Genomic DNA, 27,805 nt, shown 5'->3' on the forward strand with positions numbered 1-27,805 from the left:
TTGCATAGACAGATACAGGTTTGTATTACTTTCAGTTTTTTATAAAGATAATTGTATATTCACAGGTTATTATAAGAAATAATAGATCTTTTTTGTACATTTTTTCTCATTTTCCCCAATAATAACTCTTTACACAACTGTAGAACAGTATTACATCCAGGGTATTGACATTGTTACGATCTGATCTCACTCAGATTTCTTCAGTTTTAGTTATAATTCTTTGTGTGTGTTGAATTCTGTGCTGTTTAATCTCCTGTGAAAATTCATTTCTCTATCACTGTAGTCAAGATGTTGAAGAGTTCCACTACCACAGGGATCCTCCTGTGGTGCTCTGTATAATACCACCTGCCTGTCTTCTCTCAGCTTTCCTTTCCTTCCTCAGACCCTTGGCAACCACTGACCTTTTCTCCATTGCAAAAATACTATGTGAATGAAATTATAAAGTATATAAGCTTTGGGGACTGACTTATTTTTTAAGGTTTAATTTTTTTCATTCAAAAGGCAAAGGTAAAGACACACATACACACAGATCTTCCATCTGGTGGTTCACATCCCAGATTTCCAACAGATATTCTACTTGCTGGTTCACACCACAAATGCCTGCAAGAACCAGGGCTGGGCCAGGACAAAGCCAAGAGCCAGAACTCATTCCAGGTCTCAACAGGTTGGTGGCAGGAACCCAACCACGGGAGCCATAAATTGCCGCTTCCCAGAGTGCACATTAGCAAGAAGCTGGAATTGGCAGTGGAGATGAGACTCAGACCAGGCACTCTGATAAGGGATGCTGACATCCTAAGCAGCATCTTAAGTGCTGAGCTAAATGCCCATAACAAAATTAATTTTTACACATTTTTAATTTTCATTTTTTTATTATTCATTGTATCAATAGCTATTTTTATGGCTTATTTTTGTATATTTAAGTTAGAGGACTTCTACATGGTTTAGAACTTAGTTTCTACTCTGTTTCCTTCATCATCTATTTTTTTAGTAAATATCTTTGTCTTAAATCCAGGTGACAAAACACGACCACCTTCATCAAGCCCTTCTAGTATTATCCGACGCACTTCCTCCCTGGATACACTTGCTGCTCCATACCTTGCTGGACACTGGCCTCGTGATAGTCACGGGCAAGCTGCACCTTGCATGAGGGACAAAGCTACACAGGTAGGTTCATTTATAGTTCTTATCCTTAAATGTTTTATCCTGAACCATTTCTCATGATATTACTTCAAATTCTTGGAACACTAATGTATATTAGAACTTCCTGTGAAGCTTATCAAAATGCAGGTTCCCAGGCATAACCTCAAGATTTCCTTCCTTCCTTCCTTCCTTCCTTCCTTCCTTCCTTCCTTCCCTTTCCTTCCTCCCTCTCTCCCTCCTTCTCTCTTCCTTCCTCTCTCCCTCCTCCATTCCTCCCTCCCTTTGATCCTTCCTTCATCCATCCATCCATCCATCCATCCATCCAAAAGTCAGAGTTACAACAAGAGAGGAGACAGAGATCTTCCATCCTCTTTTTCACTCCCTAGATGGCTGCAGTGGCCAGGTCTAGGCAAGACTGGAGCCAGGATCTCCCAAGGGGTCGCAGGGAACCAGGTACTTGGGCCATCTTCCATTTCTTTCCGTCCATTAGCGAGGAGCTGAATCAGAAGTGGAGCAACTGAGACATGATGAACCGGTACCCATATGGGATGCTGACATTGCAGGCAGTGGCTTTACCCCACTATGCCACAATGCCAGCCCCATGACCTCCAGATATTCTAAAGTAGGTCTTAGCTGGAGCCTTGGAATATGCATTTTAAACTATCCAAAAGTAGTTCAGATATATACAGAGATAATCTGTGGACATACTTTTACTTAGTTCATTCTGAACAACACGATATATTTAACATACAGAATTTGAACTTTAAAGTTTCTTTTTTTTGACAGGCAGAGTGGATAGTGAGAGAGAGAGAGACAGAGAGGAAGGTCTTCCTTTTTGCCGTTGGTTCACCCTCCAATGGCCGCTGCGGACGGCGCATCTCGCTGATCTGAAGCCAGGAGCCAGGTGCTTCTCCTGGTCTCCCTTGCGGGTGCAGGGCCCAAGGACTTGGGCCATCCTCCACTGCCTTCCGGGGCCATAGCAGAGAGCTGGCCTGGAAGAGGGGCAACCGGGACAGAATCTGGCGCCCCAACCGGGACTAGAACCCGGTGTGCTGGTGCCGCAAGGCGGAGAATTAGCCTGTTAAGCCACGGCGCCGGCCCAAAAACTTTAAAGTTTCTAATAGTAAGCATTACTTACCATCTAACCTTACATTTTTCCACCAAAAACCTTCATGTGTTGGGAAGTGCAGACTGTATTAAATTGCTGATAGAATCTATCAATATTCTGAAAAAGGACCCTGGAGGAAAGTTTTATACTGTTAAACTTATAAAGGTTTTTTTTTTTTTTTTTTTTTTAAGATTTATTTATTTGAGAGACAGAATTACAGAAACAGGAAGAGACAGAGAGGGAGGGCTTCTATCTGCTGGTTCACTCCCCAAATGGCTGCAACAGCCAGAGCTGAGCCCATCCAAAGCCAGAAGCCAGGAGCTGCTTCCAAATCTCCCACATGGGTCCAGGAGCCCAAAGACTTGGGTCATCTTCTGCTTTCCCAGGTGCATTAGCAGGGAACTGGATTGGAAGTGGAGCAGCTGGGACTGAAATCAGCTCCCATATAGGAAGCTGGCATTGCAGGCAGCCGTTTCACCTGCCAAGCCACAATATCAGCCTCTGTTCTGATATCCCTGAAACCAAATCCTACAGTGAAGTCAGATGCTTGGGATTTGAGATTAGCTTTGGGCTTATTGTTCAATAGCAACCATAGAAATGAAAACATAGTATGTGTGTACTTACCAAAGATAATCTTTTCTGAAATTTCAGCTTTTTAAACCAAAGCGTTCTGTAGAACACTACAATGATTTAAATTCTGCAATTATTCAAAAATCTGTAGTGTTGCTGTCCTTACAGCAAGTAGTGTGGAAAATGAGTACAGGCTCCACTTGTTTTCTGCTTAATAAACATGTCACTTTTAAATTTGTGTGCATTTATTTCCTTGAATATTTCTATAGTGCTCTTACTTTCCCTTGCAGTTTTGGATTCAGGGTGTTCAGATATTTTGTCATATTAATAAGAATATGCTGTGGCTGGCACTGTGGCACAGCGGGTTAACGCCCTGTCCTGAAGTGCCGGCATTCCATCTGGGTGCCAGTTTGAGACCCAGCTGCTCCACTTCCCATCCAGCTCTCTGCTATGGCCTGGGAAAGCCGTAGAAGATGGCTCAAGTTTTTGGGCCCCTGCACCCATGTGGGAGATCTGGAAGAAGCTCCTGGCTCCAGGCTTCAGATTGGCGCAGCTCCTGCTGTTGCAGCCATCTGGGGAGTGAACCAGCAGATGAAGACCTCCCCCCCCCCCCCCCGCCTCTCCTTTCTCTCTGTAACTCTGACTTTCAAATAAATAAATAAATCTTAAAAAAATAAGAATATGCTGTCATACAAGCTATTGGGAGCCCCATTATCTGTGGAAGCAATTCAGTAAATCTTTTTAGCAAGTTGCTATGGCTTAACTTTGACTGTTTTGAGGTAAAAGATAAACTGCACTCTCTTTTCACATTTTTCTAAATGTCTTCCAGATTGGTAATATGAAAAGATACAAATACAAAAAGAATTTATGATGATCACACTGTTGATCTGACTTGTAAATTTCCCGTGTAGAATCTCTAAAGAACAGTGCAGTGATAGCTAGGCATTCCAGTCTTTCAGTTGTATCAGGGGCCTCCTTTGTCAACTGAATTTGTCATGAACATAATTAATTAAAGTTCCAAATTTCTTATTGGCAGATAACTACCCATTGTATGCTAGTTAAGTCAATTGAAAAAATTGTGGTAAACTTTATGTAACTCAAATTTGTCATTTTGACTGTTTAAAAATATGTAATTTAGTGGAATTGATTACATTCATACTGTTGTGCAACCATCAATACTATTTCCAGAACTTTTTCATTACTCCCCAAAATAAGTAGAAACTGAACCCCCATCATCCTCATCCCTTTCCTTATCCCCTACTAACCACTATTCTGCTTTATGTTATCATGAATTTGCCTATTCTAGATATTTCATATAAGGGGAGACAGCTCTCCTGTCTGTGACTCATTTTACTTACCATAGTATTTTCAGAGTTCATCTGTTATAACTTCATTTCTTTTAATGGCTGAATAGTATTCCATTGCATGCACATGCCTCCTCTTGTTTATCCGTTGATCTGCTGATGATTATTTGTATTGTTTCCACCCTTCTGGCTCTTGTGAGTAGTGCTGCAGTGAAGCCTGGCATGCATGTATCTGTCTGAATCCCTGTTGTCAGTTCTTTCTGATGTGTATTGGGAGTGGGATTGCTGGGTCCTTTAGCATTTAGACTGGAGGAACTGCCAGACTGCTTTCCTCAGCAGCTGTACGTTTACATCCCTGTTGGCAATTTGAGGTTTCTAGTGTCTCTTCATTGTTGTCAACATTACTGTTTTCTCTTTTTATTTTCTAAAATGATTTATATTATTTATTTGAAAGAGTGACAGAAAGATGGAGAAACAGAGAATGAGATCTTCCAACCACTGGTGCACTCTCCTAATGGCCAAAAAGGCCAGGTGTGGGCAAGGCCAAAGCCAGAAGTCACAGACTCCATCCAGGTATCCCATATGGATGGCAGGAGCCCAGCTATTTGGACCATTGTCCGCTGCTTTCCTAGGTTCATTAGCAGGGAGCCAGAGCCTCTGGGACTCTTAACTGGTGCTCCATTATAGGATGCCAGTTTCTTTCTTTCTTTTTTTTTTTTTTTAAAGATTTACTTGTTTATTTGAAAAGCAGAGTTACAGAGAGGCAGAGGCAGAGAGAGAAAGAGAAAGAGAGAGAGAGAAAGAGGGAGAGGGATCTTCCATCTGTTGGTTCACTCCCCGAATGGCCGTAATAGCCGGAGCTGTGCTGATCTGAAGCCAGGAGCTTCTTCCAGGTCTCCCACTGGGTACAGGGGCTCAAGGACTTGGGCCATCTTCCACTGTTTTCCTAGGACATAGCAGAGAGCTGAATCGGAGGTGGAGCAGCCAGGACTCAAACTGGTGTCTATATGGGATGCTGGCACTGCGCTGTACCACAGCCCTGGCCCCAATGCCAGCTTCTTAAGAGAGGTAGCTTAACATGCTAAGCTGCAACATCCACCCTTCCTGTGTTTTTTTTTTTTTTTTCCATTGTAGTCATCCTAGTAGGTGTGAAATGGTGGGTCATTGTGATTTCATTTGTGTTTCCCTACCTACTGATGTTAAGCATCTTCTCATGTGCTTATTGGCCATTTGTATATGTTTAGTGTCCAGGCACTAAGTAAAGTGTGAGGAACTGATAGTACCTATCCTTTATGGAGTTGTTTTTTTTTTTTTTTTTACAGGCAGAGTGGACAGTGAGAGAGAGAGGAGAGAGAGACAGGGAGAAAGGTCTTCCTTTGCCGTTGGTTTACCCTCCAATGGCCGCCACGGCCAGCGCGCTGCGGCCAGCGCGCTGCGGCTGGCGCACCGCGCTGATCCGAAGCCAGGAGCCAGGTGCTTCTCCTGGTCTCCCATGGGGTGCAGGGACCAAGGACTTGGGCCATCCTCCATTGCACTCCCTGGCCACAGCAGAGAGCTGGCCTGGAAGAGGGGCAACCAGGACAGAATCTGGCGCCCCGACCAGGACTAGAACCCGGTGTGCCAGCGCCGCAAGGCGGAGGATTAGCCTATTGAGCCGCGGCACCAGCCCTTTATGGAGTTTTAAAGTATTACTCAAGGAAATATAAATGAAACTGTGTCTGGTATATGGAAGGCATTTATAAATGTGCGTTACATTAAAATTATTACCTTTAATAATTGTCAGAACAAGGATGAAATGTAGGTTTCATTTCATGTATAATCTGATCAATAACTGTTAGCTTCCTGGAATATTCTGTTTAAAAACATTCAGGATAAAGATTACTGAGATTGATTTCTGTCCCTGGGGTGGGGCCTAGGACATCCTTTTCAAGTGTTTATTGGTCCAGGCAATATTAGAACAAAAAGTATGGTGGAAACAATTTATCTTATATTGCAGATGTTGCTTCTAGAAGGTTGCTGTAGACTTTGACAAATTATATCTTGTCACCACTCTGAACCCTTGTTTCTTCATTTTGAAACAATTATGTATGACTCTCAGGCTTCCCCAATTCCTAGGAAAGGGGGAAGTATGGGAATGAGAGGAGGAGGTTCTGGAAAGCGTAAAAGCATTAGCAAGGGGCTGGATTGGAAGTGGAGCAATTGGGATTTGAACCAGTGCCCATATAGGGTGCTGGTGCTGCAGATAGCAGCTTAACCCTCTGTACCACAGCACTGGTCCTGATTTTGATAAAATTTTTGTTTTAGATTTATTCATTTATTTGAAAGGCGGAGATAGAAGGAGAGAAAGATCTTCCATCTGCGGGTTCACTCCCTAAATGACCACAATGGCCAGGGTTGGGCCAGGCCGGAGCCAGGAGCTTCTTCCAGGTCTACTTCAGTATTCTTGGTTAGCATTTTTTCTCTTAAGACTTGGAATATGTCTAGCCATTCCCTTCTAGCTTGTAAGGTTTCTGTTGAGAAGCCAGCTATAAGTCTAATTGGAGATCCTCTAAAAGTAATCTGGTATTTCTCTTGTGCACATTTTATAATCTTTTCTTTATGTTTTACTGTGGAGAATTGGCTACAATGTGTCATGGGGAAGATCTTTGCTGGTCATGTGTATTAGAAGTTCTATTTGCAGGCCAACACCATGGCTCACTTGGTTAATCCTCTGCCTGTGGCGCCGGCATCCCATGTGGGCGCCGGGTTCTAGTCCTGGTTGCTCCTCTTCCAGTCCAGCTCTCTGCTGTGGCCTGGGAGGGCAGTGGAGGGTAGCCCAAGTGCTTGGGCCCCTGCACCCGCATGGGAGACCATGAGGAAGCACCTGGCTCCTGGCTTCGGATCAGCATAGTGACCATTTGGGGAGTGAGCCAATGGAAGGAAGACTCTTCTCTCTGTCTCTCTCTCTCTCTCACTGTCTATGACTCTGTCAAATTAAAAAAAAAAAAAGTGTTGTTTGCTTCCTGTACTTGGACATCCCTTTCTTTCTCCAAATTAGGGAAGTTTTCTGTAATTATTTCACTAAAAAGGCCTTCTAATTCGAAGAGTTTATATTATCAAATTCCCCAATCTTGGTAAATTTTAACTTGCATTTCTCTTGTTGTGGATGAAGATTGAGCATATTTTCATATGTCAAGAATTCAGTTATTTTTTTTTCCGATGCACTAGTTTAATCTTAAAATTTATTTTAAGCATTTATTTATTTATAAGTAATTAAATAAAAAGAGAGAGGGAGACAGAGAAAAAGATCTTCCATCCCCTGGTTCACTCCCCAGATAGCTACAAGGGCTGGACTAGGAGCCTGTAACCCCTTTTGGGTCTTCCACATGAGTGGCAAGAACTGAATCACGGGGCCATCTTCTGCCTTCCCAGGCATAACAGCAGGGAGCTAGATGAGAAGCAGAGCAGCTGAGACTTAACAAGTGCTCCTGTGTGGGATACATCATACACAACAGCTTAACCTGCTCTGCCACAATGGCGGCCCCTGATGAACTAGTTGTAAATTCTAGGTATGCTATAACTACTAAAGACTTGATGCTTTTTGAGGCCTTGTCTGTGTATAGTTAAAACAAGACTAGACTTAGTATAGAGGTTAAAATGATGAAGTCTGGAGTCTAAGGTTTGTTTCTTGGCTTTTGCTACTTCCTAACTATGAGACTTAAGAGGCATCTTATCTAATGTTGTATTGTCATAGTTTCCTTAGCTGCAAAGCATGTGGAACTTTTTATATGTGTTAAATCAGATAAAGCATATGAAAGCACAGTGCCTAGTTCATAGTAAGAACATAAGAATGTTAAGTATTATAAGCATGCATGTCTGTACAAGTACTTAACTTTGTTTAAGAAATGCTATACTTACAGTGTAATTACAATTATGTAGAAATAATAATTGCCAATTTTTATTAGTAATAGAATTGAAAGAAATATGCTAAAATGTTAATTGCAATTCACTGATGCTGGGAGAATTGTTGGTAATTTGTGTTGTCTTAAATATTTTCTGATTAATTTTTCTGTAATGAGAATGTATATACTATAAAAGTAGTAAAAGATATGGTTATTGTTAAATGACTTCTATTAAAATTCCCCTCGCTTCTTTTTTCCATTATAGACAGAGAGTGCTTGGGCTGAAGAATACTGTGAAAAGAAGAAAGGCTCTCACAAGCGCTCAGCGTCCTGGGGCAGTACAGACCAACTAAAGGAGGTCAGGAACGTGGTTCCAAGGGAGGGAGAATTTGATCCTTTCATTGGCTGCTTCCTTGAAGTTATGGGCAGCAAGGATTTGTCGTTTTCTTTTGAATTTTTTTTTTGACTTGCAAAATAATAGAAAAACAGTTTATTGTGTTGATTTAATAAAGATTTGAAGAGGGAAATGTGTGCATTACTTATTTGTCTTTCTTTGTCTTAGTTTTGTAGGAAGAGTTCATACCTGTCAATACAATATAAACATTAGACTTAGAAACTATTGTAGTGATGCAACAAATTCACATTTACTATTTCTATGTATATAGTAGCGTTTCTAAAATTCAGTAACAGTATAATGAAGTTGATTATGGCTTTATACTGTGATTACCATTTTCTATGCCTATCATTAATGACATTTACATTTTATACATACTGTATAAATAAAAAAGTTCAGTCGAAGAATGATAATGGGATATTCTTTGAAATTGCATGTGTCATATAAAGAGTTTGTGAATGCATTTCATTGCTTGACTTGGTATTTAAATACTATTTAATTTTTTGTGCTTTTGAATATGAGGTGTTTGATAAAGCAATCTAAATAAAAATATATAGTAAGTGCGATGAGAGAAGAAATACTGTTATTTTTTAATTCTTTGTGCAAACTATAATGTAGTTTATTCTAAATGCTGAAAACTTCATTTGTTTAGTATTTGGGAGCTAGAAGGCTGAGAATAGTGTTGAGACATAATTTTGTTTCTATTAAAAAGAAAAATATATGTACATGTGTGTATATAAATTTTGTACAGTAAGTCAGATTTGGTGATATTTTTAAAAATGAAAGGATTTACTAAAGCTGCATTGTACTAAGCAATGATGTGCTTTTATTTAGTGTGGAAAATACTCTGATGTACTTGTTATTTTTCCTTTTTTCAGATTGCCAAATTACGTCAGCAGTTGCAGAGAAGTAAACACAGCAGTCGACATCATCGAGATAAAGAAAGACAGTCTCCATTCCATGGCAACCATGCAGCTATTAACCAGAGTCAGGTAGGAACATGGGTAACTCAAAATTTAGAAAAGGAATGTATTGCTTTTCTGGTGATTTGTTATTTCATAGGTAATTGTGTAGCACAAAAAATGTCCAAAAGCACATTTAAAACAGTAAATTATGTACTGAATTCAGTCTTCATAAAAAACAGTATCGACAAAATGATATTTTCATTTAGTGGCCTGAGATAGATTCTAGCACATACAACTCATTATATATTTTGATTTACTATATTTTTGTCTTTGTTAGTTTAATAACATATTGGAGGCAGAGTAATACAAGAGACTTAAACATTAGCTGTGAAACAGAACCTGAATGAGTAACCTACCCTTTCAGAATCTCAGTTTTCTTCCCTGAAGATTGAGTATAATAAAACTGGTCTCACAAAGTCATTTGGTAGGAAGAAACCTTTACCTACTTTGCTTCCTTAAATAGAGCTCACCCAGGGAGCACGTCTCTTTAACCAACTTGAAATGGCTGTGATGCCTTGGCCAGGAGAGAGCAAGTTCATTTGAGATGCCATGATTGAAACAAGTCCTAAAAGTGAAGCTTTGGGAGTGAGGGAGCCTAGACTCAATTTTCTATCTCAACAGTAAGGTCCTGAGAAGTAGAGAGGAATATATAGAAGGCTTAATTTTCTGATTTTCAGACTATTTTACAGGAGTTGGATCTGCAAATTTTACCCAGAAGCCAAGCATGACCAATCTCTTTTTGTAAATAATGTTTTACTGAAATGCAACCACTCTGATTTTTAATGTATTGCCTGTGGTTCCTTTCATGCTACAGCAATATAATCGAGTAATTTTTTTTTTTTTTTTTTTTTTTGGACAGGCAGAGTTAGAGACAGAGAGAAAGGTCTTCTTTCCGTTGGTTCACCCCCTAAATGGCCACTATGGCTGGTGCACCACGCCAATCCAAAGCCAAGAGCCAGGTGCTTCCTTCTGGTTTCCCATGTGGGTGCAGGGCCCAAGCACCTGGGCCATCCTCTACTGCCTTCCCAGGCTACAGCAGAGAGCTGGAATGGAAGAGGAGCTACCGGGACTAGAACCCAGGGTGCTGGTGCCGCAGGCGGAGGATTAGCCTAGTGAGCTGCGGCTCCGGCCTAATCAAGTAATTTTGACAGAGACTTTGTGGCTCACAATGCCTAAAATATCTGCTAGTTGGTTCTTTTCAGAAAAGAGATCCATTTAAAGGATCATAGTTTTCTGGTGATTGCTGTTAAGTGGATTGTGTGCAGTAGAAAGTCTGGGTAAAGGCTTCTGTTTTTTTAATTAATCTTGTCCTAAATTATTGATAGCTAGGTCAAATTTGATTTTATAAATGTATAGTTTGGTTGTAGTTTCCCATAGTGTTTTCTCATATATAAAATGTTTTGATTAAAAAACGACTATAGACTGATAAATTTAAAAGTCAGTATAAACTGGACTTATTTCTGGAGGAATAGAAATATAAAAGTATCAAAATAAAAAATCAAACATTTGTATAGGCTAATAAATACTGAAATTAGAATATTAATTAAAAACTAGACCTCCTCACCCTGAAATGGCTGGAGATCCAAATGGTTTTATAGATGAATTTACCAACCTTCACCCCTCCCATTCATCTACAACTAATTTATATGTGTTTCTAGATGATAGGCCACTTTTTATTCCCAATCTATACTTTTTTTTAAGATTTATTTATTTATTTATTTGAAAGTCAAAGTTAGAGAGAGAAGGAGAGGCAGAGAGAGAGAGGTCTTCCATCTACTGGTTCACTCCTCAAATGGCTGCAATGGCCAGAGCTGTACCAATCCAAAGCCAGAAGCCAGGAGCTTCTTCTGAGTCTCCTACATGGGTGCATGGGCCCAAGGACTTGGAGATGGAACCATCAAGAAAGGCTTCTCAGAAAAGTAGTATCTTTTCCTAAAAGACACTAGGTAATTGCTACAAGATAAATAAGAGTTAGCCAGTCTTCTGCAGGTGTAAGAAGTCATGGCCCTTGGTAAGAGTGCTAGTAAGAGATTAGACTAGTTAGGAAAATAGCAGCCAAACCTGTAAGGCTCCATGTCTAAGTTGTTAAAACATTGGGACTTGATACCAGGGTCTCCAAGGAACTCTTTTTTTCTTTTAAATCAGAAGGTTGATACATGATCAGATACATACTTTATAATGGTCATTTATGGATTCAGAGTAGAAAATGAATTAGAAGAAGACAGTTTAAGAAAATCCTTTAAGAATAGGATTTAGTGATCTAGTAAGAAATGATAACCTCAAATAAGGTAGAAGCTTGAGAATCAGCAAGAATGGAGAAACTTGAGTGATATTTAGAAGGTAATAATTAATAGTTGAACTCTATTAAATTGCTTACTATACAACAGGCACTCTGCTCAACATTCATATGTATTATTGGCATTTAATCCTCAACTTAAAGTTGAGAATTGTTACTTCTATTTAAGGGACAAGGAAATCAAGGCCTAGAGGAATCAGGTTTCTTGTTTACATTTGCAAGAGAGGGAGCTGGGATTTTAAACTAAGCATTTTGATCCTGGAGTCTGAGTTTTTAAACTCTGTACTAGCTGACAGTGGAGGTTGATAAGATATGGGAATGATGAAGGAAGGAGAGTAAAGGATGCTTCCAGTTCCAAATATGATTTAAATTATATGCCTACTTCAACACCATATGCAAAAGTAATTCAAAATGGATAGAAAAACTTCCTAAAAGCTAAAACTAAAAGCTCTTGGAAGAAAACATAAACATAAATGTTTGTGACATTGAATTAGGCAGTAGTAGTTTCTTAGATAAGATACCAGGGGCCGACGCTGTGGCTTAGTGGGTAAAGCTACTGCCTGCAGTGCCGGCATCCCATATAGACGTCAGTTTGAGTCCCACCCGACTGCACCACTTCCAATCCAGCTCTCTGCTATGGCCTGGGAAAGCAGTAGAAGATGGCTCAAGTCCTTAGGCACCTGCACCCACATGGGAAAACCCAGAGGAAAATCCTGGCTCCTGGCTTCGGATTGGCACAACTTCGGCCATTGCATCCAGTTAGGGAGTGAACTAGTGGATGGAAGACCTCTCTGCCTCGCCTTCTCTCTCTGTGTAACTCTGACTTTCAAATAAATAAATCTTCAAAAAAATTTTAAAAACATAAAATACTAAAATCATAAGCAAGAAAAGTAGATTAACTGGGCTTCATCAAAACTAAAAATGCACTTCAAAGGTCATCATCAGGAAAATAAAAAGGCAATTTGCAGAATAGGAGAAAATCATATTTTTACAAATCATACATCTGATAAAACATTTCCTTCTAGACGGTATAAAGAGCTCTTACAATGCAATGAAAAGACAGTTCAGTTTGTAAATGGGCTAAGGAGCTTAATATAGTTATCTAAGCCAATAAGCACATAAAAGATGCACCATATAGTTTGTCAATAGGGAAATGCAAACCAAAATTCCAATGACATATCACTTCATACCCTTTAGGGTGGCAGTACTTTAAAAGACAGAGAAATGGAGAAATTGGGACCTTCATATATGATTAATACTGGTAGAAATGTACCATGATGCAATAGCTTTGGGGAAAAATCTGACAGTTCCTCAAAAGAGTAAACGTAGAGCTGCCATATGATTGAGTACTTTTTCTAATAGGTGTGTATCCCACCTATGTGTTCATATAAAAACTTGACACAACTGTTTTTAGAAGCATTATTCACAGTAGCCAACTTTGGAAACAACCCAAATATCTTCCAGCTGATAAATAGGTAAATAAAGTGTGGTAGATTTGGACAGTAGAATATTATTTGACAGTAAAAAAAATAGAGTACAGATACATGCTGCAACATGGATGAACTTGAAAGCATTATGTGTTTGGAAAAGACCAAACACAAGGGGACACATACTGCATGATTGCACTTTTTTAGGAAATGTTCACAGTAGGCAAACCCTTAGAGACAGAGTAGATTGGTAGTTCCTCAGGCTTGGAAAGTTGGGGAGAAATAGGGAATGACTGCTAATGGGCTATGGGTTCTTCTGGTGTAATTCAGAGACTGTAGTGATGGTTGCACAACCATTGAATAACCATTGAAAAAAGTTGGACATTCTAAATGGGTGAATTGTGTGGTATTATGAAAAAGGTAGAAGATAACTCTGTCTCTCTCTCTCTGTTATTTTGCCTTTGAAATAAATAAATAAATAAATACATCTTGAAGAAGAAATAGAAAAAAAATCATCTCTGAAGTCAGCTATTTCTGATACTTCATTCTTCTGGGGTTTTTTTTTCCTTTACATTCTTTGTGGAAAGCATACCATATGTTAATTATATATTCTGTCTTTTTGTGTGTAATAGGGGAAAATGTTTATTACAAATACTTCAGGAACACTTAAAATTTTTTTAAAAATTTATTTGAGAGGCAGAAAGAGCAAACAAGAGCTCCTATCCATAGTTTGCTTTCCAAATGCCTGTGTCTTAGAGGTGGGAGGCAACCCAGGAGCTGGGAACTCAACCCATGTGTCCCACATGGGTGGCAGGAATCCCATCACTTGAGCCATCCCTGCTCACTCCCAGGATCTGCCACAGAAGGAAGATGGAATCAGGAACCTGGGGCACAGGCATCTTACCCGTGTCTTCAGCACTCAGGAACATTTCACTGTCTCATGGTCTGTAGAGCATTTCCTAGTTGAGATTAGTTAGTTGGGTCCAATGTTTTTGTGCTTAAAGCTTTTTCTGTGTTCTTTTCTAGGTATTTTTTTATTACTTGGTTAAGAAGTTTGAATATTTTGAGGTTTCTTTGATTTTTGTTTTTGGTATACTTCTTACAAGTTATTACAGTTTATTTGTTTGGATTTCATGATATACAGTAGAATATTTTTACTGGAAAATTCCTTTATTACTTAACAATTGAGGGGCAGTATTGCACTTATGGTATTGATGTAATCTGCAGCCATTAGTTAACAAAAGATCTTTCCTTTGGGTATACATTGGATTTATTGCAGTATAACAAAATTCTTTTTTTTTCCATCATCCTTTCCCTGTAAATTCAGGAGAACTGTCTATGAGGAAGACTGAACAGTGCCAGGTTACCTAGAGGAAAAAAGTCTTTCATATGTCCAAAAATGACAAAGCTCTCAAATGCTTAAAATGTCATTCTCTTAATGAGGATATTGGCTTGTAAGAAAATATAACCAGTACATTTCAGAATTGATTGAGGGCTGAGGTCAGATGTCAGTTAACAGAAGAGTGGTAAATGCCAGCATCTTCACAGCCAGGTGAATGAATATGGAGGCGAGAATTGAAAGATCCTGCAAGTATTTTCTGGCTGTTATTACAGCCTCAAGCAAGAAAGCCTTCCCATAGGATTTTATTTCTTCAATTGGTCTGAAGACAGCATAGTTTTATAGTAGCTTAGAAAAGATTGAGAGCAAAGGAAAACTCCTATTTCTATGTGAGGAAGGAAAAGCTGTTGTGATGTGGGCAATGAATATTTTAATTTTTCAATCCAGGTTCTTGCCTCCTGCAGAGATAGAAATACTGAGTGGGGACTGGTATTGGGTGCAAATAGGGATAGTTTATTTGGCAGTGAGAGAATAAATGTATATTCTTGTGCGAGTGTAGGTCATCCCATGCAAAGAAGTACCCAACATGAGTGGGCCAAAGAAGTGCCGATAAGTTAGAGAGAAAAGAAAAATTGAAAAGGATGCCTATAATTGAGAAGATTGTCCAAGAGTGGGTTAGTGGGAGAGTGGGAAAGGTTTGCCTGAGCTCTGTGGCAGAAGAGCCCACGAGAGCATTGTGTCTGCATGCATTCAATAGAGGAAAGACTGAAAGCAGAAGTACCTGTCAGTGGAAAGTGCAAACTAGAGGGGTACGTCTAAGCAGGGCCCATGATGGAGACGAGAGCTCTGTCCTGCCTTCCACCTCTTTTTGTAAGGAAGGGAGTGGTACCCCAATTGGATATGCAAACAATGTGGGGTCTTAGCATGAGCCCTGGTACAACATGTACATCCTGGGAAAGCAGACATATCAAATTGACAGTTAAAGAGATAGCATTACCTAGTGGAAAGAAGGGGCCATCAAAGAAGGATGTACTTTTCTCTGAAAAGGTAGGAGAGAACTTCCACTTTGCTTATGACCTTGTCCAAATACTGATGGAGTTTGTGGTCACAAAAGGCTTCCATAACCTTGGCAGCTCATGGTAAGAGCCTTGGGTGATCACTGATGTCATAAATAAGAGTGTTAATTGTTAAATTAACAACAGAAGTCACTGTGCACTTATTCCCCATGTAGGACCTCGGTCCTTAATGAGTTGTACTATGAGAATTAACTACAAAATGTGTCCTCAAACAGAACTTTATACGTTGTGTGTGTGTGTGGGTGGGTGCAAACTGTTAAAATCTTTCCTTAGTATAGAGTTGGTTTTCTGTGTATAAATTAAAAATAAATCTTAATGAAAAATGGGATGGGAGAGGGAGTAGGAGGTGGTGGGGGGGGGGGATGTAGGGGAAAGAACCACTATGTTCCTAAAGTTGTACCTATGAAATTTGCATTCATTAAATAAAAGCTTTAAAAAGAGAGAGAGAGAGCATTATACTGCAGGGGTACAAGAATTCCAGCTTGCCAAAACTAACTTCCTGCTTACTTATCCCATATCGATTGCACTGTAAAAAAAGATTAAAATTAGGGGACCAGTGTTGTGGTGCTGCCTGCAGTGCCAGCATCCCATGTAGGTGCCAGTTTGAGTGCCAGCAGCTCCACTTTTTTTTTAAGATTTATTTATTTGTTTGAAAGGCAGAATTAGAGGAGGGGAGAATCAGAGAAGGCTTCTGTCTGCTGCTTTGCTCCCCAAATGGCTACAAAATCTGAAACCAGGAGTTTTTTCTGGATCTCCCACATGGGTGCAGGGACCCAAGGACTTGGGCCATCTTCCACTGCTTTCCTACGTGCATTAACAGGGAGTTGGATGGGAAGTGGAGCAGCCAGGACTCAACCAGAACCCATATGAGATGGCAGCACCACAATTGGCAGTTTTACCTGCCGTGCCACAGAGCTGGTCCCTACTCTGCTTCTGATCCTACTCCCTGCTAATGTGCCAGGAAAGCAGCAGAAAATGGCTCAAGTACTTGGGCTGCTGCCACCTATGTGGGGGATCTGAATGGAATTCTGGTTCCTGGCTTCCACCTGGTGTAGTCCTGGTGTTGTGGCCAGTGAACCAGTGGACCAAAATTATCTCTCTCTCTCTCTCTCTGTATCACTCTTTCAGTTAAATGAATCTATAAAAACAATTAAAATCACTGCTCTGTACTGGAATCTTTATATGCCAGTCCAGGAAATGATTGATGATGATTTTGCCATCTAGAATATGAGAGTAGGTATGTTGACTATTCCCTTTAAAAAAAAAGTTTAACTGCAGTTTAGAACTAGAGCTGAGGAGGTGGATACTGAGTGAGAGTACAACGATTGCAGGAAAACAGAAGTAAAGCTACAGTGACAAGACAGGAGGGATCAAGGAAGTATTGTTATCAGGTCCTGATTGAAAAGCTCCTGCAACAGGAAAGTTTTGTTGGTTTTTTTTTTTTTTTTTTACAGGTGTTTTCTTCTCGTTAATCATTCTAAACAAATTTTTACCTCCCTTTGGTTATAGTACAGGTTCTGATTCATTGTTCTTTCATGGAGCTTTGCTGAACAGACCTTTCTCCATCCTACTTACTTATCAAGGGAGATGTTTATCCTTTACAAACATTTAACTCTAGATTTCTCTCTCCTGCTCAGCTGCTGTTTAAGTAGGTATTTTCTCTGTCTTTCCTGACTCAGTATGGGTTCTACTACAGTCTTAAGGTGCACCTTAAAACACTGTGAAACTGACATGGAAGTTACAATGTTTTGACCAGACCTTCTATTGTTCTTTTTTAGTTGGCTAATTAGCAGTTTTATACAGAATTTGATTTTTAACCTGCAATATATAGAGAAATATGGAGAGTTTATATAGAAATTTAAAATTTTTAAATGATGACATATCTAATTAGAAATCTTAATTAGCTGAGATCTGCTAAAGCATTTGATTTGAAGAGAAAGGTTCAAATACTAGGAAAACATGAAGTATTTGTTCTTGATATTTTCAAACTACAGATTGTATGACAGAAAGTTTTGATTTTTGTTTTGTTTTGTTTTTTTAGTGTTTATTTATTTATCAAAGGCAGAGTGACACAGAGAGAGATCTTCCATCTTTTGATTCAGTTCTCAAATGCTTAAAACAGCCAAGGCTGGGCCAGGCCAAAGCCAAAAGCCCGGAACTCCATCCAGGTCTCCCACATGGGTGGCAGGGTCCCAAGCCCTTGAGTCATCTGCTGTCTCCCAGGATGCATCAGCAGGAAACTCTCAGAAGCAGAATGACAGGGATTCCAACTGGCACTCTGATATGGGGTGCCAGCATCCCTAGTGGTGGCCTAACCCACTATACCAGGGTGCCTGCCCTAAGAGGGAAATACCACCTTAACACAGTTAAGAATTTTTATGTATTTCATTTTAAAAATGATTTAGTTATTTACTTAAAGGTAGAGTGACAGAGAGAGAGATCATCCATCCATTGGTTCACTCTCAAAATGCCCATAACAAACAGAACTAGGCTGAGCCAAAGCCAGGAGGCAGAAACTCCATCCAAATCTCCCAGGTTGATGGCAGGAACCAACTAGCTTGGCATCATCCACTGCCTTCCAGACATCATCAGGAAGCTGATTTGGAATTGTGGAGTAGCCAAGACTTGAGCCAGGCACTCCCATATGATGTGTGGTGGTCTACTGTGCTGTACCACTACACCCACCCCAAGAGGCAAATTTTGCTTTATCACAATTATGAATTTTTGTATCTTTTAGTTAATCAGGGTTAATCTGATAACCTACTTTTATTTGCATAGGCTAATTTATATTTAGAAGTACAGATTTTATTCCAGAAAGCTGTATAGATATGGGAAGAATTAATTCTTGCTATTAAATTCTTTAAGATCCATTACAATGAAGGGTAAAAGTTTAAGTGCAATCATTTTTGTTATTCTTTGGTATTTTGGAATGCAGTTTATTTAAGAAGTGAAATCAAATTATTGCTACCTTCTATTTTTTGAATAGTAACATTATATTTAATGAAGAAAGTCTTTCCCAGGCAGCCTGATGGATTGTTTCCCCGAATTACGTTACTATTGCTAGTTAAATAAATTATGCTTATGTCACTATTGCTAGTTAAATAACTTATGGTTCAATCTTTGACTTACCTAAAATGGTGTGTTGGACTTAATAAATTGCTTGCTCTTTCTTCCCTTCACCCCTCTTTTTTATTCCTCTTTTGTCCTTTGCTTTAAGTAGATAAAAGTATCTGTAAATACATGATGCTTTATGGATTATACTGGAGAAAAATTTCTTATCACATGTGAAGGCTGTGACTTCTTTTACCACCTTGAAAAGCATTAGACAGTATCAGCAAACCAGATGTATGGAGTTATTACACTGCCATGTTCTTCCATGTATCATTTCTCAACATGACAGCTAAAAAAATTTTAAGTTTCCTGTACTAGACAAGATTACTAATAAATCCTCATGATTCTAACATCCAAGAAAGTGTGACATTTGCACACACTCACACAAAAATCCTTGATGGATTATCTTTGCCTCACAGACTGTTCTTTTCTTGTTTCTGGAACTTAACCATTAGAAATTGCGTACCAGCAAGCAGGCTGCAAATGGCATCCACTGCAAGCTATTTGTTACTTTGTGACTATATAAAAGAACTTAAGTTTAGAACTGAGTAGCATCACTCAGTGTGAAAAAAAAATTATTTGTGTAGTGCATGTACTAATAACTTCTGAGGGACTGGCATTGTGGCCCAGCAGGTTAAACTGCCACTTGCAATGCTGGCATCCTGTACCAGGGTGGAGTCCCCACTGCTCCACTGCACTCCAGCTCCCTGCTGATGTACTTGAGAAGGCAGTGGAAGATGACCCAAGTAGCTGGATCACTGCCACCCACATGGGAGACCCAGATGGAGCTCTGGGCTCCTGGTCCAGCCCTGACCACTGCAGCTATTTGAAGAATGAACCAGCAGATGGACAGTATGATGGATGATTCTCTCTCTCTCTCTCTCTCTCTCTGTCTCTGTCTCTTCCCCCTCTGTCTCTGTAACTCTGCCTTTCAAATAAATAAATAGATCTTAAAAACATATGTTTATTTTGGTGACTTTCAGTATATCTTTTTTTTCTTTTATGGAGATTACTTTTGGTGCCATCAAAGATAGCTGTTTTAAAAGAACAGAACTTTGAGACTTGAATCAAAGCAATCTACTTACAGTTATCACAATGAAGAAAATTTTTTTCTGCCTGATAATTTGAGTTTATGGGGCTGAAAACATCTTTAAGGGAAATTGGACAGTTATCAAGGCAAAAAAAAAAAGAATTCAGACTATCTTAGATAAATATTATGCTGAATTATCTAAAGTTAGTGATTCACTCAGAATTCTGATAATCAAAGGATAGGAAAGTACTCAGGAGAAATTGGGAAATTAAAAATGAAAAATCACATATAATCTTTCTATGTAAAGGTAACTAGTTTCAATATTTGGGAGCATTTGTACTTTTAGTGTTGTAGAGCCTTAAGTTTTTATTTAGTTATTTGATTTTATTTAGTTATTTGAGAGGTAAAGTTACAGACAGAGGGAGGGAGAGACAGAGAAAGGTCTTCTATTCTCTGGTTCAGTCCCTAAACAGCCACAAGAGCCAGAGCTGGGCGGATCCGAAGCCAGGAGCCTGGAGCTTCCTCTGGATCTCCCACACAGGTGAGGGGCCCAAAGACTTGGGCCATCTTCCACTGCTTTCCCAGGCCATTAGCAGGGAGCTGGATCAGAAGTGGAGCAGCCAGGACTCAAACCAGCACCTGCGGGCACCCCAAGTGGAGGCTTAGCCTGCTACACCACCGCACTGGCCCCAAGGCTTACGGTTAGCTCCGATTCTGTGACCCTGGGTTAGTTAGCTTCTCAGAGCCTTTTTCTTTTTCTTTTCTTTTTTTTTTTTTTTAAGTGAAAACTGAGATGGTATATAGTCTTTGAGAGAGTCAAGCTTTTGTGAGAGTAAATAAAAAATGTATATAAAGTGCTTAGAACTTGATATGAGCACATATCAAGTATTCAGTAAATCCTACTATTTTGGCCGGCACCGTGGCTTAACAGGCTAATCTTCCGCCTTGCGGCGCCGGCACACCAGGTTCTAGTCCTGGTTGGGGCACCAGATTCTGTCCCGGTTGCCCCTCTTCCAGGCCAGCTCTCTGCTATGGCCCGGGAAGGCAGTGGAGGATGGCCCAAGTCCTTGGGCCCTGCACCCGCATGGGAGACCAGGAGAAGCACCTGGCTCCTGGCTTCCGATCAGTGAGATGCGCCGGCCACAGTGGCCGTTGAGAGGGTGAACCAATGGCAAAAAGGAAGACCTTTCTCTCTGTCTCTCTCTCTCACTATCCACTCTGCTTGTCAAAAAGTAAATAAATAAATAAAGTGCTTAGAACAGAGCTGAGCACATATCAAGTATTCAGTAAATCCTACTATTTTATAAAACAAACTTGTGCATCAATCTGTGTATAAAATCCTGTATTCTTTTTGTTGTTTAGCATTCAATGTTAACTTAATATTTTGTTTGCATTGTTGAGTTTGTCAAAAGGCATGATTTATAATGGTTCTGTGGTATGTCATAAATATTCTGTGCTTTATCTCCTATTTTAATCAGCTATTTTCCAATTTTTAATTACTATATATCATTAACATGAACAATGGATAACAACTTGTCTTCCCCAAATAGATTTTCAGATCAAAAGATAACAAATTTAAAGCTAAGTATTTTTTATCCTAACTCGTACTTTAATAATAAAAGTCAAATATAATTTGTCATTTTTCATCTACTTGAAAGGCAAGATGACAGAAAGAGAAGAGACAGAATTCATCGATCTGTTATTGAACTCCCCAAATGCTCACAACACCCAAGGCTGAACCAGGCTGAAGCCAGGAGCCTGGAACTCGATCCAAGTCTCCAAGGTGGATGGCAGGAATCTAAAAACTTGAGTCACTGTCTGCTGCCTCCCAGGATGCATTAGTAGGAAGCTGGATGGGAAACCAGGTAGCCAGAATTCAACCAGACACTCCGATAGGGATGTACCAAGTGGTGGCTTAACCTGCTGTGCTACAATACCCACCCCGTTACTTTATTTTTTATAGGCAGTTTTTGAATTTTAGAATATTATGGGAGCTTTGTATTATTACCATATACAGTATATTTCTGTAAATTTTATAGCTCATGGAGGAAAATTTAGTATATCAAATCAATTTTGCTTCTTGAATTCCTAATTATTGTAGGAAAGAATCATGGAAGATCAACTATTCTAAATCTAAAATAATTGTTTTTGGTACTTATTCTCTAATCTTTAACTGATAGCTATTGAGCTATACCTCACCGTGGATTTTATGAGGCAAATATCTGTATACCTAAGAAAAAGGTGAACAGATACTTTACCTCCCCTGCCCCCAAAAAGATCTAGAAATGGTCTTTAAATATACTCTGAATAATGTTTAAGTCACTTATAATTTGGATAATGAGAATTAAAATATATTTTCAATGTACAAGATAGAGTTCATATGTAAGCCCTATAAAGAGCTATTTCAAGTCAAGGAAAAAACAAGTAATCCCTTTCTGCCTGTTATGAAGTGGACAAATGATTGGTAATTGTTTAAAAAATTTACCATCGGGTTTGGTGTTATAGAGTAGCAGATAAAGTCACTGCCTGCAATGCTGGCATCCCATAAGGGTTCCAGTTCGAGTCTCAGCTTCTCCACTTCCAATACAGTTCCCTTCTAATGGACTGGTAAAAGCAGTGGAGGATGGCCCAAAGAAGCTCCTGGCTTTAGCCTGGTCCAGCCATGGCCATTGTGTTCATCTGGGGAATGAACCAGTAGATGAAATGTCTCTTTTTTTGTCTCTCCCTCAGTGTCTGTAACTCTGACTTTCAATTAAATATATAGATCATTAAAACAAAAATAAGTGAAGGTGAATTTTTTTCTTCTTTATGTTCAACTGCAGAAATTAAAGATATGAGGTCATTGTTATTCTATGAAACTAAGCCAAGGTTAAGAATTTTACGTGTGTGTGTGCGTGTGTATGTGTGTATGTATGTATGTATTAGGGCAGGTAGAGATGTAAACAGTAGAATATTTTGCCATTTAGTTTGAAATTATTAATCAAAGTCCTGAAAATCTTTCCTTTTCTTTTTGCAAATATTCGCTCTTCCCCAGGAATTTATCCTAAAGAGATATTTACCTGTTATGTACAAATGTTTACCCAAGAGGATGCTCATAATGACATTTTTAGGAATAGTGAAAAACTGGAAACTGTCCAATAAGTGAGCATTTATTTATTCATGTACTCGTGCAATGAAATGCTAAGCAGCTGTACAACTGACATGGCAAATAAGTTTTAAAACATAGAAAGATACTAGCGATATGATATGAAGTAATGAGATACAGAGCACTCGATACAATCTGTTTTTGGTTAAAAATGTGTATGTTTGGGGCTGGCATTGTAGTGGATTAAGCTGCTGCCTGCAATGCTAGCATCCCATTTGGGTTCCCATTTGAGTCCCGGCTACTGCACTTCCAGTCCTGCTTCCTGCTAATGTGCCTAGGAAAGCAGTGGAAGATGGCCTAAATTCTTGGGCACCTGCACTCACATGGGAGACCCCAGTGAAGCTCCAGGTTCCTGGTGTTGGCCTGCTGTTGTGGCCATTTGGAGAGTAAACCAATAGATAGAAACAATCCTTCTCTCTGTCTCTCTATTTCTCTCTCTCCTTCTCTCTCTCTAACTCAGATAAATTAAAATAATAAGTAATAAATCTTTTCAAAAATGTATATATTTAGAAGAAAAAGACTTGGATAGAAGAATACTTATTAGATTCACAGTTGTTACCACTGGGTGATTGAATTCCATTTATTTTTCTTTGTTCAGTGCATATTACTTTTGCAATAAAGAAGACAGTGGTAGTTAAAAATGATTTCTCAGGATAGAAGTTTTATGGACATATTCAATTTCCTTGAATCGCCATATATCTGGGTTATATTTAAGTAGGCTCTTAAACTTATTAAAAAAATGGTTGAAATGAAAAAATTAAGGGTGTGTATATCAGTGTCGTCAGCATTCTGTAACAAAATCTGTTTTTACCCAATTCTGAAGACTAGAAGTCCATGGGGTCAGTATCTGGTGAGGGCTCTCTCCTGTGTCTCTCTGGCCCTGGTCCAGCTCTGGCTGTTGCAGACATTTGAGGCCTTAACCAGCAGATAATAGTTCTTTCTACCTCTCTCGTCTTCTCTCTCTTTTGCTGCCTCTGCATCTTGAATAAATTTTTGAGAAAGAATTTTTAGATCTGGTTTATCAGTGCTCCAGAGATCTACACTGTAGAGAATGACTCAAAGATATTGGAGTTGAAAGTTTTTTAAATACAAATTTTCTTAGTGGAAGATGGCCCAAGTATTTGAGCCCCTGCCACCCACATGGGAGACCCAGATAAAGCTTCAGGCTCCTGGCTTCAGCCTGGCCCAGCACTGGCCATTGTGGCCATCTGGGGAATGAACCAGTGGATAGAAGATCGATTCATTCTCATTCTCATTCTCATTCTCATTCTCATTCTCATTCTCATTCTCATTCTCCCTCTCTCCCTCTCCTCCCTCTCCTCCCTCTCTCTCCCTCCCTCCCTCTCCCTCCCTCTCTCCCTCTCTCCCTCTCTCTCTCCCTCTCTCCCTCTCTCCCTCTCTCTTTCTCCCTCTCTCTCCCTCTCTCCCTCCTCCTCCCTTTCTCCTTTCCTCCCCCCACCTCCCACTTCCCTCTCTGTCCTTCCTCCCCCGCCATGTGTGTGCTTGTGTGTGTGTGTATGTGTGTCCCTCTCTTTACTATTTCAAATAAATAAATAAATCTTACTCTCACTTGCCTTTCAAGTTAAAAAAAAATGATTACCATATTGTAAAAGAAAGTAAATGAGATTTGAATAAAAAATGTGAAAAGAATAATAGAGGGGCCCACAGCACTGGCATCCCATATGGGCGCCAGTTCTGGTCCCGGCTTCTCCTCTTCTGATCTAGCTTTCTTCTGTGGTCTGGGAAAGCAATGGAAGATGGCCCAAGCACTTAGGTCCCTGCACCCGCGTGGGAGACCTGGAAGAAGCTCCTGGCTCCTGGCTTCGGATCAGCTCAGCTCTGGCCATTGTGGTCATTTGGGGAGTGAACCAGCAGGATGGAAGACCTCTCTCTCTCTGGCTCTACCTCTCTCTGTAACTCTTTCAAATAAATAAAATAATTGTTTTAAAAAAAAGAATAATAAATACTAAATAGTATTTTAAGAAAAGAATGTGGGGGAGGAGGGACTGTAGCTACTGTTTACCCAGCATCCATCCGTTACAGGCCAGTAGTGTACCAGGGATCCTCTCAGTTCATCCTCAGAACCATAAAGGACCTCTCCTGCCCCACATTTCGGAGGCTCAGCACTACATTAGCTGGGAAGAGGTGCTCACTCAGGGTTTCAGAGTAGGACTTTCCCTAGGTATTTTTTTCTCACATTTTCTGTGTTTTCTAAGCATTCTTATTATATTACACCTAATTTTTCCCTTATTTTTCTTAAGTTATAAAAATGAGCAGGAAGTAAAATAGAGAAATACAGACTTAACACTAAGTTGTATATCAGATGACAAGATTATTTATTGACTGAAGCTAGTGATTCATGACCAAAGCCCTCCCCACTTAATCTCCTTGCCTACCTGCCCTTGAAAAAGGGTTTTCAAGGAAACCTCCCTAGATGAAATTTGGGTTAGCCACATTTCTACCAGACAGCAGGATAGTGTATATGATGATTTTCTGGCATACTGTAACTTGACTTTGGCAGATAACTATATAATACATGTCTTGTATTTTATTTTAGTATCTTGGCAGGAAACCAAGTAATATCCTGTAATTATATAATCAGTTATTTCATTTCAAAAGTGATACAATGACAACAAAAACATTTTTTTAATTTTTTTTTTGACAGGCAGAGTGGACAGAGAGAGAGACAGAGAGAAAGGTCTTCCTCCCATTGGTTCACCCCCAAAATGGCCTCCACGGCCGGCGTGCTGCGCCGATCTGAAGCCAGGAGCCAGGTGCTTCCACCTGGTCTCTCATGCGGGTGCAGGGCCCAAGCACTTGGGCCATCCTCCTGCCTTCCTGGGCCACAGCCAAGGGCTGGACAGGAAGAGGAGCAACTGGGACAGAACCGGCGCCCCAACCAGGACTAGAACCCCAGGTGCTGGCCCCACAGGTGGAGGAGTAGCCTAGTGAGCCGTGGCGCTGGCCAACATTTTTAATTTTTAAAAATTACAGAAACACGGCCGGCGCCATGGCTCAACAGGCTAATCCTCCGCCTAGCGGCACCAGCACACCAGGTTCTAGTCCAGGTCAGGGCGCCAGATTCTGTCCCGGTTGCCCCTCTTCCAGGCCAGCCCTCTGCTATGGCCTGGGAAGGCAGTGGAGGATGGCCCAAGTGCTTGGGCCCTGCACCCCATGGGAGACCAGGAGAAGCACCTGGCTCCTGCCTTCGGATCAGTGCAGTGTGCCAGCCGCAGCGCGCCGGCCGCAGCGGCCATTGGAGGGTGAACCAACGGCAAAAGGAAGACCTTTCTCTCTGTCTCTCTCTCTCACTGTCCACTCTGCCTGTCAAAAAATAAATAAATAAATAAAATTACAGAAACACCTTGGGAAAAAGAAACAAAATGAATCATATAATTTCCTTTCTTGAATAACACATATTAAAACCATTTCAAGGAAGGTTATAAATAAATTTCACAGGGAAGTTGTTTTCATTTCTATAATCTCACTGCAGTATGTGGACTTTGGAAGTGATTTTGGTTTTACAACCAAAGTATTCCTCATCTCTTTTTTGATAAGCTGCTTTTTGGTTTCTTTCCTGGTATATAGATAATTGTTGCATTATGAGAGTTGAAGGTTATATTTTGAAATCTGAACTCTACCATCCATAAAAGAATCTTTGAGGTTGACATTCTTTTAGTATTTCCTTTATCCCAGTTCCTTTTCTAGTCCATCACTGGTGTGAATAAATTCCCAAAATTCTACCTTGATTGTCTTCAGTTTTGGCTTTCAATTGTATTTCATACACACTAAGGAAAAAGTCTTGCTTATTCACACTTTTGTGAGGCCTGTAAACTTTATTCTGTTTTTTTATTTTTTTTTAAGATTTATTTATTTGAAAGGCAGAGTTTTAGAGAAGGAGAGATAGATAAAAAGAGATCTTGTGTCTGAAGGTTCATTTCCCAAATGGCCACAATGGCCAGGGTGGGGCCAGATCAAAGCCAGAAGCCCAGAGTGCATCCAGGTCTTCCACATGAATGACAGGGACCCAAGTGCTTGGGCATCTTCCACTGCTTTCCCAGGCACATTAGCAGGGAGTTGAATTGGAAGCAGAGCAAGCAAGATTTGAACCAGCGCTCATATGGGATGCCAGCATTGCAACCTGCTGCACTACAGTGCTAGCCCCTTTGAGTTTTCTTAAGTCAACTGGAATTATGCTTCAATCTAGAAAAGTAAGATAATGTTAAATGTCTTTTCTCCTTTTTTCCATCTCATTGTCTTAAGGCTCCTGTTCCAAAGAGTGCACTTATTCCAGTAATTCCCATCACCAAATCAACAGGTTCCCGGTTCCGGAATAGTGTGGAAGGATTGAATCAAGAGATAGAAATAATAATTAAAGAGACTGGGGAAAAGGAAGAACAACTTATAGTAAGTAATTTTGTGTCTTAAAATCAGATTTACACATGAACTCTTCTGAGTTTAAAAAAAAAATCACAATTCTGTTTTCCATATTTACTTAGATTTCTTCCTTCTTGTTGAAAGAAAATGAAAATTTATCTCTTTTGAAAAACCTTGACCTTGGCAAGTGTTTGAAAGTTTTCATTCCTTTGCATCTCATTGAAGCAACTGATCTGACAGATATTTAGATCTTTGAACAGAAACTTTGTGTTTTTTTTTTTTCTTTTTTTGACAGGCAGAGTGGACAGTGAGAAAGAGAGACAGAGAGAAAGGTCTTCCTTTTTGCCATTGGTTCACCCTCCAATGGCCGCCGCAGCTGGCGCGCTGCGGCCGGCGCACCGCGCTGATCCGATGGCAGGAGCCAGGTGCTTCTCCTGGTCTCCCATGGGGTGCAGGGCCCAAGCACTTGGGCCATCCTCCACTGCACTCCCTGGCCACAGCAGAGAGCTGGCCTGGAAGAGGGGCAGCCGGGACAGAACCGGCGCCCCAACCGGGACTAGAACCCGGTGTGCCAGCGCCGCAAGGCGGAGGATGAGCCTAGTGAGCCGCGGCGCCGGCCAGAAACTTTGTTTTTAAAAATCA

The 27,805-nt window shown here is 40.1% G+C and overlaps 1 protein-coding gene across 1 annotated transcript in view; it reads left to right on the forward strand.

Annotated features, from left to right (window-relative positions):
- The window catches only part of FAM117B (family with sequence similarity 117 member B), a 105,978-nt gene that overhangs the window by 64,216 nt on the left and 13,957 nt on the right, over positions 1-27,805 (forward strand). Inside the window, exons 2-5 of the mRNA XM_062190054.1 lie at positions 1,013-1,164; positions 8,269-8,361; positions 9,276-9,389; positions 27,050-27,193. Coding sequence (XP_062046038.1) covers positions 1,013-1,164; positions 8,269-8,361; positions 9,276-9,389; positions 27,050-27,193 — 503 coding nt within the window. The remainder of the gene's footprint in view (positions 1-1,012; positions 1,165-8,268; positions 8,362-9,275; positions 9,390-27,049; positions 27,194-27,805) is intronic.

This window comes from Lepus europaeus, chromosome 1, assembly GCF_033115175.1.
Source record: "Lepus europaeus isolate LE1 chromosome 1, mLepTim1.pri, whole genome shotgun sequence".
Taxonomy (NCBI): domain Eukaryota; kingdom Metazoa; phylum Chordata; class Mammalia; order Lagomorpha; family Leporidae; genus Lepus; species Lepus europaeus.